Source organism: Ailuropoda melanoleuca, chromosome 5, assembly GCF_002007445.2.
Source record: "Ailuropoda melanoleuca isolate Jingjing chromosome 5, ASM200744v2, whole genome shotgun sequence".
Lineage (NCBI taxonomy): Eukaryota > Metazoa > Chordata > Mammalia > Carnivora > Ursidae > Ailuropoda > Ailuropoda melanoleuca.
Genome location: NC_048222.1, coordinates 50,747,493 through 50,763,914, shown reverse-complemented (window position 1 = coordinate 50,763,914; position 16,422 = coordinate 50,747,493). Strand labels below are relative to the sequence as shown.

At 38.4% G+C, this 16,422-nt stretch overlaps 1 protein-coding gene across 2 annotated transcripts in view; it reads right to left on the bottom strand.

Annotated features, from left to right (window-relative positions):
* The window catches only part of NEDD4 (NEDD4 E3 ubiquitin protein ligase), a 118,357-nt gene that overhangs the window by 70,047 nt on the left and 31,888 nt on the right, over positions 1-16,422 (bottom strand). Inside the window, exon 5 of one of the 2 annotated variants that reach the window (XM_002922948.4) lies at positions 7,940-7,993. In XM_002922948.4, coding sequence (XP_002922994.2) covers positions 7,940-7,993 — 54 coding nt within the window. Of the gene's footprint in view, positions 1-326; positions 2,479-7,939; positions 7,994-16,422 lie in introns of those variants that run through there. The other variant, XM_011229546.3, reaches the window with a different exon arrangement.

Sequence of the window (16,422 nt, the reverse complement as noted above, 5' to 3'; positions counted from 1 at the left end):
TTAAAATGGTATGTTACTTGAAGAAAAAATATACCAAGGAAAAGATGTAATGAAATAAATTATTATTTAAAGCTTGTTTTTATGCTACAGAAATATTTCATGCCTAAATCACTTTGGAAAGTTTTTTTTTTTTTTTCTTTTTAAGGCATATTTCCAACAGCAGTAAAAAAACAGAGTGAAAAATTACTGGGGGCTCTTCAGATTTACAAATACAAAGATTATGACTATAAAACACTTGCTAGCCAAGTTATAATAAACTTTAGCCAAATATTTCATAAAGCTTTTCTAGTATAAATTAACATTTACCAAGACCACAGAAAACTTACCTTACAAGAATGCTTTAAAGAATTAGATAGTTCATTTGCAAAATCTCTGTTACTGTCTCTTGATAAGTTATCAACTTTATCTTCATTTCCAGATGCAAACTTTATGAGTAACTGTGATGGTCCCCCCTTAGAACAATTGTGCTTAAGGCTGGATAAACAGGAAACATTTGGATAAGTTCCTCCCAATGAAATACTTCTTTGTAAAATAGCATGGTTTTTGTTTATCTGTAAATTTGGTCTTTCCAACTGTCCATTGATATTTATTTGGTAATCTGTATTTTGAGAGGATGGTAAACATGCCGATGTCCTTTGCATAAGCTTCATGCACTCTGAATCAGAGTTAAGCTTCCTTTCTGACATCCCTGGTTTACAATCACCATTTGCTGTTTCACAATCTAATGTAGTTGCTTTTTGTTGGGTGAAATGCACTGACACACAAGAATATCCTTCAGATGACTTTTCACAGACAGTCTGATTCAGACTATTATTTGCAATAGCAATTTTCTTTTGTAACGAGCCCTTCCTGTGAAGCGGGCGTATGTCTCTTACTTCTCCAGGAGGACAGGCTGTTTTAGATAAGCGAAGTCCATTGACAGCTGTGGAAAGAAATCCCTTAGCACTAGTACCGTCTTCAGTGTGGGCAAGTTCACTAGGAGAAATAATAAACTGGTGTGAGGTTTGATAGGATCCTTTGCTTGGAAGAATATCTGTACTTGTTGGAGAAGTTGGTGGGGTATCTGAAGGACTCCTAGGAAAAATGACTAAAGATGAACAACGTTTCAGTGGAATTTTCGAGTTCCTGCTCACTGGCAACTTCATAACTTCTAGTCCACGCTCCAAGTCATCCTGGACAAAAGGAACGGTGCTTGGACTTCTTGAAAAAACTTCACACGGAGCAGTATTCCTGTTTGGCACACTCCTGTTGGAGGTGCTGTCAGAAGGTAAATTTCCACCCAAAAAATTATCATCGGTTGGTGGAAAAGTATAACCACTGCTGTCACTGATGATACTGTTTGTGTAGGAACCACCACTCGTGATACTTGTGCATGATCCATAATCACTACCGTTGCTGCTGTAAGACCCATTCTCACTGGTGGAAAAGTTACTAAGGCTATCACTGCGAATGGCAGAACTGCTCACGAGGTTACCCTCACTCACAGCATTCAGCTCATTATCAGCCCCAGCATTGTTGTAAACGCCGTCCTTCAAGACACACATAAAGGAAGCATCCTCCCCGTCAGCTAAGACATGGCTAGACTGAAGACATCCACTGTACCTGGTTGGCTGTAGTGAAATCTGCAGACAGCTGCTCTTTTTATTAACATTTTCAGGTGAAAGAATAGATGATCTTTCCTGAGACTTAACGTTTTCCTGTATTAACGGAGCTAGTGCAGTCTGTCTAGGAGTCAGCTTCATTTGAACAACGTTAGACGTGGAAATCCGGGTTGGTCTTTTGAAGCACATGGGAACATTGCTCTCCAAATCATCTCCGGAGCTTTCTGACAGAGGATAAGTATTGCTTCTTCTGGCTGCAAAGTGCAATCGTAAGCTTTGTGCCATTTGTTCTCATTTCCAAACATGTTAAGGGCTGAAAGTCATAACAAAGATCTCTGTCGGTAGACAGGCTAGCAGCAGCTGTGCTGCATCGAAGGAAAAAATCATTTGTGGTGCCTAAAAGAGCTCTTAAGTAGTAGTCTTTATCCTAAGTAAAACCTTAGATACCAGATATCATAGAAAGAAAAAGACGACCCATTCCTGAGACTGACGTTTCCAAATAATTTGAATCGCTTGTAGTCAAAATGCCTTCACTTACAAAGCACTTGATTTCCAGCGACCTTTAAGCTGAGCTCAGCTGCAGCACACTGCCTCAAACACGGCCAACCTTGTTTCAATTATACCTTCTCCAATTTGCATGAATGAGTAACACAAGAACAACAATCTTCTAGCATTTCAAGTTGAAACAGTATTTTTTCACTCCTGCTCTACTAAATGAACATTTAACCATGTGAATCACGGTGCCTATACTCTCTCCAGCAGTCTGACCACTAATATTTTTACCCATAGGGATAGAATTACAGGAAGTTGGTAGGAATGAAACCCCATGTAATTGAGTATCAAATCAAGGATTGAATTTCCAAATAGTAGCCAAACTAGGAATCTCGTCAAGTGAGTTAATGCAGAAAGGCATATATTCTGTTAATTTTTTTTTTTTAATGAGTAAATTCAAACAGTCGTCTAAATTTGAAAGTACCAAAACTTCGGGGTGAATTAGAACTCAAGCATTAAATCAAACAGATAAATATTTTAACTTCCAAAACACTACTTACGAAAAGTGAAAGCTTAAGGGTAGAAATACAAAATTAGCCTAATAATACTATTGAAAAATTGAGCATAGGTCTGAGAAAGAAAAGTTTAAGAGAAGCTGTCACCAAGCATTTTCTCCTGTAATTTTAAGGCCTTTTGCAGCCAAGTAGTACAGTCTTTAAATGATGCCATTTATATTTTGACTATTAAAACTCTGCCAAGAAATAGCCTAAGCAAACATTCCATTAAAAATATATGCAGATTAGAAAAACTATACCCCAATATAGTTTGAGCACACAAGATATTTTATTCCACTGTCTCTGCAATTCATTCACTTAAGAGAGTGTTGTGGTAAGTAAAGAAGTCTAAAAAGGATTTAACACATCAAATAAACATATCTCAATGCCAATTCTGTTCTGAAAACTCTAAGAGCTCTTTGCTGGCCCCTACTGGTGTGTTGAAACAATCCATTTAGCTGTTTGATACCTATAAAGAAATACAAACCATGCCGCATATTTCTTTGTATAAACAAAGTACATACTTGTTTACATTTTTGAGTACTAGCCTTGCCCTAGGGGTGAAATTACTTACTACCGCTGATAAAGCTCCCACAGTAGAGAACAGTAGCCTGTTTGTCCTCCTAGAGGTTGTGATTTTGTACATATATTTTTTCTGCTTTGTATTTATTTAACCTTTATTTTCAGTTTACTAGGTAATAAAAGTTTAATATTTTAATTTCTCCCCTAAATGTCATAGACCAAGGTTGAAAGAAACAAATTTATTTTTAAATAATACTCTAGGGTATATTTAAACCCCTTACCTGAATTTTATAGCTGGAACTCCAGTAATAAATATATACTGGCTCATTCATAGGAAAGTAAAAAGTAAAATAGTTCAGTTGTTTACACCACATGGTACTACACCCAAGTTGTATTTTTCTAAGTAAGATTTTTTTTTCTAAGTAAAAGTAAATATGTAAAACATATACTTGTACTTTGTTTAAAAAAGAAAACGCCTCAAGATACATCTGTTCTCAATCATAATGTTCTAAACAGTATTTTTAATCAATTAGGATATGATGAAATAGAAATATGGAATTTATGAAATTATATTTCTGACTAGGATGATACGGTACAACGTTTTAGAGTGTGTACCTTTATAAACTTAGCAATAAAATTATTATATTATTTTGGTTTTATTTAACCTACCTCCTTTACGATTTTACAGACTTCAGTAAACATTCCCTTATAATCCTCTCTCTTTATAGAAGAAAGAGTCCCAATCTTTTCACTTTGCCTTCAAATGGCTTCAGCTTTTCTTCTTGAATTGTTAGGGGTCTCATAACTCAAAGAATGGAACACTCCTAAGAGGCTAATTAATGAAATCTAACTGCTCATGCCTATGGCCTAAAACTTCTGGTTAACAGGCAAAACTCCTCTGGTTGTCCATGTAAAATAATGGGTCTCAGGTATTTGGCTAGATAAATGTTTTCTCTTTGGTAAGCTTCACTAGAAGCATTGGTCTCATGTGCCCGGACTATATTTCAAGCTTCCAGAATGCCAGGACCATCACTACACTTTTCTTCTGATCTTCCTGGGCTCATGCTGGGCACCGAGTAAGCACTAACACCAGAGAGGAGGCCAAATGGATGGACGGTCGCCACACTTGGTCGTACTGCCGAATGCTTTCTTTCAGGACTTTTTTTTTTTTCAAGTTGATCCAGCTATTACTTCTGAAGAAATATCAAAAAGCACCACAGCCGGACAAGAAGGAATGATGATTGAAAATTTTCAAGGAGGGCTTCAGCCCAGGAAAAGGAAGGTGAGAGAATCATGTGCACTTCGCACCCTGCCAGTGGGAGTTTCAACCGCAGAGAGGCTCAACAGTGTGCGTTGCCGGCTCTGGGCTGGATGCACAGGACCTGTACCACCATCACAGCAGTTACGTGGAGACCCTGGGGCAAAATGTAGCCCCTTAGCCGGATTCCAAAAGGGAGCATCAACCCTAAACTTCAGTGGAGAAGAGCTGGAGAGGGCCGATGGCCCTCATCTGGGAGGAATCTATGCAAGTCCTGAGGAATTTCACCTTCTGGAATGAAACAGATGATGTCTAAGGATCAGATTGAAGCTCAGGACCCCACATTCCAAGACGTTTGGTTATTGATGATCTACACAGAAAATAATGTGATGATCTAAACGTCAGGGATCGACTCTGGGTCACCCTCATCACTTCAGAGCTCTGAAGGCCAGAGTCCACCGTGATGATTAATTGTACCTGTCAACTTGGCTAGGCTCTTTTGCCCAGTTGTTTGGTCAAACAGCAGTCTAGATGTTGCTAGCAAGCTATTTTTCAGATATGATGAACATTTAAACCAGCAGATTTTGAGCAAAGCAATGGTGGACCGCATTAACAGCGAAAGGCCTTAAGAGCAAAGATGGGTTTGCTGAAGAAAAAGCAATTCCACTTTCAGATGACAACATAGAAACCCTGCCTAAGTTTCCAGCTTGCTGGCCTGCCCTACAGATTTCAGATTCGAGACGGTGACATCAACTCTTACCTGAATATTCAACCTACTCGCCCTGTCCCACAGATTTCAGACTTGCCAGCTTCCACAATCACATGAACCAATTCCTGGAAACAAATCCATCTCTTTTTCTCAATTTCTCTCCCTCTCTCTCTCATTCTCCCTGTACGTGTGTGTATTCCTATTGGTGCTGTTTCTCTGGAGAATCCTGACTCATACAACCACTAACCCCCATTGAGAATATAGAATATAGACATCGCCTAAAGCTTCAGAGGCTGGATGTGTGCAGGTGTATCTCTTAGGTCAGTGACAAAGAAGCACGAATGTTTGCACTGGTGGGTAGAATTCATTTCAAGGCTCCTCATTCTGAAATATCCCATTACTGTCATCACCATCACTAAACTGCTAGTTTATAAACCTTAGGTCTTAAAATGGACTGAACAAGAGGGATATAAGCCTACTCTTTTTTCAAAACAAGTAACACTTATATTGCAAATATTGTCCAGAGGACTAGAAATTGTTTCTGCTTAAAATTTTATCTGTGCCCTTCGCAGTACATTTCCAAAGAGAATTTGCTAGGAAAAGGATATGTTCTTAATTTAGTTGTGAATGCTATAGGGGGATAAACATAAATCACATTTACAGTGCACAGGAAATTTACTGCTATACAATCAAGCCTGTTCCTCTACCAATGGCTCGAGATTCTATAACATCTCAGGTGATATGTAGGCTTCAATTACCTGCTAGGACTAACAACGAATCAGAGGATTAGAATGACACACACCACCCTGTTCTAATTATTTCTTGTTTCTTGAGAAAAGCTGTATTTCTAATGCATAGCAGAGTATCCAACACAGTTGATACCCTAAATGGCACATGTTAACATGTCACAGAGGAATGTATTCAGTGATGATATTTTAATAAATTCAAAAATGTGCAAGAGGAAATTATACTCAGGGATACATATATACATGATAAACAAGTTTTTTTAATTTATTAATTTATTTATTTTTTAAAAGATTTTTTATTTATTTGACAGAGATAGAGACAGCCAGCGAGAGAGGGAACACAAGCAGGGGGAGTGGGAGAGGAAGAAGCAGGCTCATAGCAGAAGAGCCTGATGTGGGGCTCGATCCCAGAACGCCGGGATCACGCCCTGAGCCGAAAGCAGACGCTTAACCGCTGTGCCACCCAGGCGCCCCTAAACAAGTTTTTTTTTAAAAGCAAAGAAATGATAAGCACAATATTCAGGACAGTGGCAACTACTTGTGGGGGAAGAAAAGGAGATGCTACTGGGGAGGGGAAGGGGGGGTTGTAGCTTTTGGTAATGTTCTAGTTCTTCAGTTGGGTAATAACTACACAGGTATTTGTCTTATTATTTAAAATAAGGATTTAGGGGCGCCTGGGTGGCTCAGTCAGTTAAATGCCTGCCTTCGGCTCAGGTCATGATCCCAGGGTCCTTGGATGGAGTCCCACGTGGGCTCCCTGCTCAGCGGGAAGCCTGCTTCTCCTTCTCCCTCTGCCCCTCCCTCCTGCTCTTGCTTGCTCGCTCTCTCTCTCTCCCTCTCTCACTCACTCTCTCTGTCAAATAAATAAAATCTTAAATAAAATAAGGATTTCTATCATATACACTTTTGTGTGTTTATATCATGATTTAAAAAAACGCAAATACTAAATTTCACTGGGACCATCTAGAAGGGAAACAAATTTGTAGAGACAGAAGGGAAAGAATTTCTATTCTATAGAAAAAGCAAAATACGAACAGAAAACAAAAAGCTCTGCCCCTGACCATATCCGATAATCAACCATCAACAACCGTCATGTCACTCAGCCTTAAAAAGTTAGATTGCAATTAGTCATGAAGTCTCCTTTGGTGATAAAAAGGCACTTTTGCTTAAGATTGCTAATTACTAGATTTCATTTGCGATATCTTCCATTACTAGTATAGGTATCATTTCTTGAGGGGGAAAAACATGTTATGTAGTCCGACACTAAAAGCAAATTTTAAAAATCCAGTTTCTTTGTTAAAAAGCCAATGACTGTTTCTTTTGGGGTGCTTCTGTTTAATAACTGATACGCCTTGAATACATAACACTGTTCTTACACCTTCATGTTCAAATCTTACAGGTTTAAAACATACATGTAAGATGCTAAGAAGAAGATCTGAAATAGCATTCCCAAGAGACAAAATTAGGAAAAGGACGGGACTTCAAGATAGTCTTTAGGAAATCAGGAATTAGAACTATTGTTTCATAAAAATAAAATCAAGCTTAACTTTGCCCCCCTTTTTTTTTTTTTGCCTCTGTAAGGCTGGCAGTCCTTGAGAGGACTTTATCGGTGTCAAGAGGACAGACGGTCTTCCTTTGTAGAAGAGTGGGGGAGGGGAGAGTGAGAGAGATCCACTCAGTGAGGAGGCACAGGTATAGCCGACCTGGGAGAGGGCTCCCTGAGGCTGGGCATACCCACCACACCACACAGGATGAGTGTGAGGGAAGGCAAGACGAAGAGGCCAGCTTTCCTGCCATCCCATCACGTGGCATAAGAGGTCTTCAGTAAGACCACAATCTGTGGAGAAGTGACAAAAAGAGAGGTACCTGGGAGGAATGGAAGGGTTCACAATAGCACTAGGAAGGAGGGGAAAAGTTGTATCTGCTTCTCCACTTTGCCCAGAGGCCCCATAAGCACCCGAAGTCATCTCTCACGTCACAGATTCCCAGCCCACTACCCGCTGCTCTACTGAGATATGCCCTTGCTTCCTATCTCGCACTGGTACAACATAACTTACCAATCGATTTTCATCAAATACTTCAAAAAGAAGCCGGTGCTGCTGAGGATGGACCTAAGTAAGAAAAACACAACCTTTCTTAAAAACAAGTGAACATCAACCAACCATGACTCTGAGAAATAAATGCTTGAAATGTTGCCATTTCCTAATTCCTGCTATTTATGGTGTATTTTAAATTACACACGACACTTTATACAAAAGCAGGCCAATCCTATGTCACCCATTTTCTAATACTTCTACCATAGCAACGTAGTGGATTTGGGTGCTTATTTTTACATTTTTTTCTTTTCTTTTTTTTTTTTTAAGATTTTATTTAATTATTTGACAGACAGAAAGACAGCCAGCGAGAGAGGGAACACAAGCAGGGGGAGTGGGAGAGGAAGAAGCAGGCTCCTAGCAGAGGAGCCTGATGTGGGGCTCGATCCCAGAACGCCAGGATCACACCCTGAGCCGAAGGCAGACACTGAATGACTGAGCCACCCACGCGCCCCTACATTTTTTTCTAAATTAAACAAAAGAAAGTAAAAGAAAATTTCAAGAAATTACTTAAATGTTTGTAAGCACTTAAAAATATAGGTTGTATTTTAACTTCTTATGATCAATTTTATTTACTGACTTCTTATTTATTAAGTTACAACTACTCAAAGTGGATACTGATTTTATGGAAACTACTTTTCTGAATCCTTTTTAGTACTGACTTGATGAAACTGTTGCTTTTACTATATAAAGGACACAAGCACTCAAAAAGTATATGCTGAGTTTTCACTTACAGGATGAGTAAAAGTTAACATGCAGTATTTTATTTTCAAAGCTGACACTGTCACATATGCTGAAATATTTCAACATCAAGTTAATATCTACTAAATATCAAATACAAAGAAAATCTTTAAAAATCTTTTATACCAGAGGTTAAGATGACATATAAAAAAAATTCTCACATTTTAAATTGATTTTTCCCCTATATTACATTATATCCTGCGATATTTTTAAAACTTTGGTTTACAAAAAAACGAACAACCCCCCTAAATGCCCAATTTTGGTTTATGTTAAAAGTATTAACAACCTTCAGCAAAAGGTCCGATAGGTGTGACAAGGATATTTAGATACCTAAGCCAATGTCCACTCTCCCTTATGTCCTTCTAAAAACATAATCCTAATTTCACCTGCAGCAATGTGCCCAGTGTCACCGCACTGTACAACTCTGGGGGAGAGAGGCATTAATTTTTTTTAAATTGAAGTATAGGATACATTCAGTTAATATAAAGCTTACTAACCTTATATGCACAGCCTGATGACTTTTTTTTTTTCAGGTTTCAGAACTATCAAGAGATAGAACCTTTATTTTAATCTAGTCAGACTCATTTCAAAATACATGCTTTTAATTACTAGGTTATACAGCCTCTCAAAGCAGAAAAAAAAAAGAAGTAAAAGATACAAAAAGAAAACAAGTAATTGTATTAACTTAAAAAAAAAATATTTCGTAGGAGAAAGCCTTACATAGGACTATCGGTTCAATCCATAACATTTGGTGTTTACAATGAAGATGCAATTGGAATAAACATATATAAAAAAAGGCATTAAGACAGACAAAATACATACCAGTGATAATATAAGAAGGAATTATTAAAAGTAAATGTAGTCTTTATTTTTTTTCATTTATTGAGATTTTCTGTAGCCTGACAAACAGCCAGATAGGTAAATATCCCAATGGCAATTTAAAAAAAAAATGCATTTTTTGATATTAGGCAGCAAGGTATGAGAAACATCTGTTAGATCAACTTCATTCAGTTTATTTATTTGGATTCTCTTTATCCTCACTAATTCTTTTTCCAATGGTGTTTCTATTTTTCTTAGTATTTTCTTAATATTTAGATCATTTTTTCTTTACATATTTTATTTTTTTAAATTTTAATTCCAGTATAGTTAACATAAGAGTGTCAGATTAGCTTCAGGTGTGCAATATAGTGATTCAGCACTTCCATACATCACCCGGAGCTCATCATGACATGTGCACTCCTTCATCCCCATCACCTGTTTCACCCATCCCTCCAGCCACCTCCCCCTGCTGGTAACCATCAGTTTGTTTTCCATATTTAAAAGCCTGTTTTCCTGTTTGTTTCTTTTTTTCTTTGTTCATTTGTTTTGTTTCTTAAATTCTACATATGCATATCTGTCTTTCTCTGATTGACTTATTTCACTTAGCATTGTACCCTCTAGTTCCATCCATATTGTTGCAAATGACAAGATTTCATTTTTTTAACGGTGGAGTAATATTCTATTGTTTATTTATATACATAAAAGCAATCTTCCTTATCCATTCATCTATTGATGGACAGTTGGGCTGCTTCCATATTTTGGCTATTGTAAATAATGCCGCTGTAAACTTAGGGGTGCATATATCTTTTAGAACTAGTGTTTTCATACTCTTTGGGTAAATACCCAGGAGTGAAATTACTGGATCATATGGTAATTCTATTTTTACTTTGAGGAACCTCAACACTGTTTTCCACAGTGGCTGTACCAGTTTGCATTCCCACCAACAGAGCATGAGTGTTCCTTTTTTTCCACATCCTTGCCAACACTTGTTGTTTTTTGTGTTTTTTAGGTGTGAGATGGTATCTCATTGCAGTTTTGATGTGCATTTCTCTGATAATTAGTGATGCTGAGCATCTTTTCATGTGTCTGTTGGCCATGGCCTGATGAGTTTTTTATATACGTACGCTGTGTCATCATCACCTAGATCAAAATATCAAATGCTCCATTCTATTTTATGTATTGTTTTCCCTATAAATAGTGCCCTCTGGACTTGTTCAACATTGACACTCTGAATATGACTACCTAAAAATGGTTCCCTTACATTCAGGGACAACCAAAGAGGCCAACGTACTGGCAGTCATTAGGTGGTCTTCTGGGAGAGCTCTTTAAGTGGGGCTGACTCAGCTGGGAGAGCTCTCCTTCCTGACTCTTGCATTTCTCTTCCTGCCTTGGTTAGGACAGCTGGCTCTCTTACAGTCACATTGTGACCATGGAGCAACTATGGGGATGGAAGATCCACTCAAGGGTGAGACAACATAGGAATAGAAAAGTAGTGTATGGTGCGCCTGAGTGGCTCCGTCGTTAAGCGTCTGCCTTCGGCTCAGGGCATGATCCTGGAGTTCTGGGATCGAGCCCCACGTCAGGCTCTTCTGCTGGGAGCCTGCTTCTTTCTCTCCCACTCCCCCTGCTTGTGTTCCCTCTCACGCTGGCTGTCTCTCTCTGTTAAATAAATAAATAAAATCTTTTAAAAAAAAAAGAAAAGAAAAGTAGTGTAAGACAATAATCTTTTCTAAGAAGATATAGAGGAATTTAAGGAGGAGATGAACCTTGAGCTGACACTTAACAATGGGAAGAATTTGAATAGGAAAATATAGAGAACATTTCACAGTAAGGAGATCAGATGAGGAAAGACATGGGGGTACAATGAGCATACTCTAAGGAGATCAAACTGATAACATTTTTATATTAGAAAGTGACAAAAAATTTTAAACAGTGAGACTAGAGCCAGGTGGAGGGCACCGAAATCCAGAAAAGGAGTTATGACTTGATTGGTAGGGAAGAAAAGGAAGCTTTTAAAGGAAAAACAACATGATGTAGGTCATACGGAAATATTATTTTGTCAGGGATACACAAAATAAATTGGGCTGCAGAGAAACCCTGGAGTCCATAGGGACTGTGGCTCTAGGGACTCAAGCATGAAGTGTGTATGAGAGGTTTGCCTGAGATGGTCCCAGTGAGAACAGGAAGGGAGAAAGGCCATAAAAAACATTTTGAGGAAAAAAAATAAAAAGTCTCAGTGTCTGTCAAAGTACCTGACACTGCAGAAGTTTGACAAATATTGCTAAGAAACTAGGTATAATATCTGATCTAATCAGGCCTCTGCTGTCCTGGTTTAGCATTTAATTAATAGCTTCCTAATAGGATCTGCTACCTCATCTATCATATCTTTTTAATTTATCTTTCCTAGTATAACTGGATTGACTTACCTAAAAGACTGTTTAGGACATCTTTACTGCTCTACTCAAAAGTTGTTCCCAATGGTCTAAAGAATGAAATCCAAATGACTGATCGCGGAATGATCCCTCATGATCTAAGTCCAGTTTGCCTTTCCAGCCTCGTCTCTCACAACTGTCCCCCTGCCAACTGAAATATACACACACTCTGTTCTAATCACATCAGAAGAGTACAACTCACCACTAACTGTGTTTCTGACCTGTACTTCAGTACATGCTAAGGTCTCTCCACTTGAAACACCTTCTCTGCTTTATGTTCAAGCCTTAATTCAGATGTCACCTTCTCCTTAAAGCCTCACCCTCCCCAGTCACTTCTACTCCTCTGCCTTCGGCTTATTACACTACTGACTACAATCTTCCTTTTATCAAAGTTGATAGGGAATATGTGATATTTCCCTACTGAATTACAAATACCATAAGAGACTTACTATGTTGTTTTCTGTATATGAGAAGCACACAATAAATGCAACAATACAACTGAACATGTCTGGTGAGAACAGTAATTCAAAATGGCAGCCTGAACACGAATATTTATCCTCTCTCTCCTGAGATCCCATTTAAGTAATAGTAAAGAAGTTTGTAAGAGGTGTAAAACCATTACAGCAATGATAATATGAGGGCCATCAGCAAGTGGGTAATTTCAACAACTCCCCAGCGGTTAAATGAAGTAGGGATGAAAGCAGTAAGCAGAGCAGAAGCTGAAAACTCAAGACAAGGCAATCACCCCAATGAGAGAATGTTCATATAGCCCTTTATCTCGGGAAGGTCCACACACAGACACACACACATCATCAGAGAGTTTCTCTTTGCATCTGATTTCTGCTAGAAGTTTTACAAAAATGCAACCACCAGTTTTAATATATGAAACTTAAATGGACACTAAAAATGTAACAGGTAATTGTTGAATGTTTATGCCTTGTATGTATGAAATAGGTGATTTCTCCTTCATCATGTTAAGTATGATTAGATTACCAGAGATCACAGATGTACAAACAGAAAATCTGTCCTTGGGGTGCCTGGGTGGCACAGCGGTTAAGCATCTGCCTTCGGCTCAGGGCGTGATCCTGGCGTTATGGGATCGAGCCCCACATCAGGCTCTTCTGCTATGAGCCTGCTTCTTCCTCTCCCACTCCCCCTGCTTGTGTTCCCTCTCTCGCTGACTGTCTCTATCNTCTCTATCTCTGTCAAAAAAAAAAAAAAAAACTTTAAAAAAAAAAAAAAAAAAGAAAAGAAAAACTGTCCTTAAAGGAAAAACAAGTGATTTAGGAAACAAAAGAAAACACTTAAAAAAAAACAAAACACTTTAGGGGCACCTGGGTGGCGCAGTCCTAAGCGTCTGCCTTGGGCTCAGGGTGTGATCCCGGAGTTCTGGGATTGAGCCCCACATCAGGCTCCTCCACTGAGAGCCTGCTTCTTCCTCTCCCACTCCCCCTGCTTGTGTTCCCTCTCTCGCTGGCTGTCTCTGTCAAGTAAATAAATAAAATCTTAAAAAAATAAAAAATAAATAAAAACACTTCAAGTAGAAATATTTGGGAAAGTTTTGAATCCGTAAAACAAAAACAGGACAGTATCAAAAGGGAACAACTGGGGAACAAAGAGACGTTGGAAGTAAAAATGACTACTGAATGCAAACAGAAACAATTTAAGGTAAATTTGCAAAGATCTCTCAAAATGTAGAACAAAAAGCTAAGTTGAGGAAAGTATGAGAGAAAATAAAAAAGAGGATTTTCTGAATCCTCAGTATTCAGTGAAAGAATTGAACCCTAATGCCCTAAAGTAGAAGCTGAGAAAACTATGGTTGTAGGCCAAATCAAGCCAGCCCCCTGCTCCTTTTTTTTTTCTTTAACAGCTCATGAGATAAGAATTTTTTAAAAATTTAAAATGGTTATATTTTAAATGTATACATAAGTAGCTACATAATAGCCTCAATTTTTTGCCTCCAGGCCCATAAACCTCAAGTATTTACTACATGTCTCTTTTTAAAAAAGTTTGCTAGGGGCTCCTGGGTAGCTCAGTTGTTTAAACATCTGATTTTGGCTCAGGTCATCATCTCAGGGTCCTGGGATTGAGCCCCACATCGGGCTCCTGTTCTGTGGGGGGCCTGCTTCTAACTCTCCCTCTGCCCCTCCCCCTGCTCATGCTCTTTCTCTCTCTCTCAAATAAATAAATATAATCTTAAAAAAAATTTAAAAAGTTTGCTGACCCCTTTCCCAAGACATTCACTGTAATATTATCTATTAATTTCTCTCTATATCCAGCATGGTACTGAATAAGACCATCTGTGAAAGGTGTGAAACACAGTCACTCAAACCATCTTCTGTGTGTTCTCTGGTTCACACGAAGAACTCTGGTTGAGAAAGAATCAGTCTAGGTGACCCTACATCCAACCAGGTGGAATCCTCAAATGATAATACAGAGGGAAGAAAATTACTAAAGGAATTACTGACACAAATTTTCAGAGCTGAAGGGAAACAGTAGTCTTTAAATTGACATGCTGACTGAAAGCCCAACACGACAAATTTAAAACTGTACACACAAGGCATATCACAGTGAAAGTTTAAGACATGAGGATAATTATCAAACATTTCAGAGAAAGAGAAAAGAATCATCCTCCAAAGAACAAGAATCAGACTTCTCAACAGCAACACGATGCTCAACAATGTTGTCATGAAGCCATGCCTTCAAGTTTCTGAGAAAAATTATTTTCAACCTAGAATCCCATGAGCGGCCAAACGGTTGGCCAAACATAGGTGGGCTATTTACACATGTGTCATAGCTGGAAGTCAGTCTGGGACACAGATGTGTGAGCTACTCAGCAATATGGAAATAATGGCCAGAAAAACAAACAAACAGTTAAAAAGTGGCTTCTCCTGGGAAGCAGGAAGAGGAAGAGGAAGAGGGAAGTAGAGCGCCTACGGTCTGCCACTTTCCGTTATAAGCCCCTCTTTACTATCTCAATTTTAAGCTATGTGTGAATTTTTTGATGAGATAATTCTGCTTTTTTTTTTTTAAGATTTTATTTATTTATGTGACAGAGAGACAGCCAGCGAGAGAGGGAACACAAGCAGGGGGAGTGGGAGAGGAAGAAGCAGGCTCCTAGCGGAGGAGCCCCATGTGGGACTCGATCCCGGAACGCCAGGATCACGCCCTGAGCCGAAAGCAGACACTTAACGACTGCGCTACCCAGGCGCCCCTTGATGAGATAATTCTTAACATTTATTAAAAAATAGGAGTAAAGCTATGGTCACAAAAAAAGTTGATAGGGTCATATTTACAGGAAAAGTGAAAGCAGAAGCAACAAAATCTAAAATGCTGGTGATAGATTTTTTTGGAAAAAAAATAAGCATGTAAGTCTATAAATGCATAAAATAGTAGAGAAGAAAAATTTGCGAGAGGAGTAACCAAATGGTCAAAGAAGAACAAAGGTATTGGTAAGTGTCAATTTATTCTATAGTGTCCATAAAGAATCTGAGGTAATGCTCCTAGAAATTCTGCTGGTGGATGCAGGAGAAAAACAATGCAGGTACATTTCAAAAAGCAGCTTTACTGAGATGTATTTCACATACCATATGATTGACCCATTGAAAGTGTACAATTTACTGGTTTTTAGGATTTTCATAGAGTATGCAACTACTGTTAAGATTTTAGAACATTTTCATCACCTCAAAAAGAAACCCCACGCCCTTTAGCAGTCGCTCCTAATTTCCCCTCAACCTCCCCAGTCTCAGGCAACCTCCAATCTACTTTTTGTCTCTATAGATGCATCTATTCTAGACATTGAATGTAATCGTATATGTGGTCTTTTGTAATTGGCTTCTCGCTACTTTCTGCGGTTCACCCATGTTGTAGCTTGTAACAGTACTTCATTTCTTCATCCAGATGAAAAAGATCCCATTGCATGTACATACCCCATTTTGTGTATCCATTCATCTGTTGATAGACATTTGGTCGTTTCTACTTTTTGAATATAATGATTGATGGTGCTATGAACACTCAGGTACAAGTTTTTGTGTGGACATATATTGTAAGTACATTTTAAAATAAAACGGTGTAAAAGTTAAATGGATTAGATAGGTATTTTTATTTTTTATTTTATTATTATTATTATTATTATTAGAGAGAGAGAGTGAGCAGGGGTGGGAGGGGCAGAGGGAGAGAGAGAATCTTAAGCAGGCTCCATTACCAGCACGGAGCCTGACACAGGGCTCAATCTCACAACCTTGAGATCATGACTTGAGCCTAAAACAAGTCAGGTGCTTAACTGACTCAGCCATCCAGGTGCCCCAGAAAGGTATTTTTACAAGCATAAAGCATTATATAAATAGAAAGTATCTTGGCATTTTTATTTACATGTTTTAGGTCTGCTTTCTCTATATAGTTATTTTCATCAACAAATAAAATATAGATACACAGTCATGCAGGAATATCCAAACA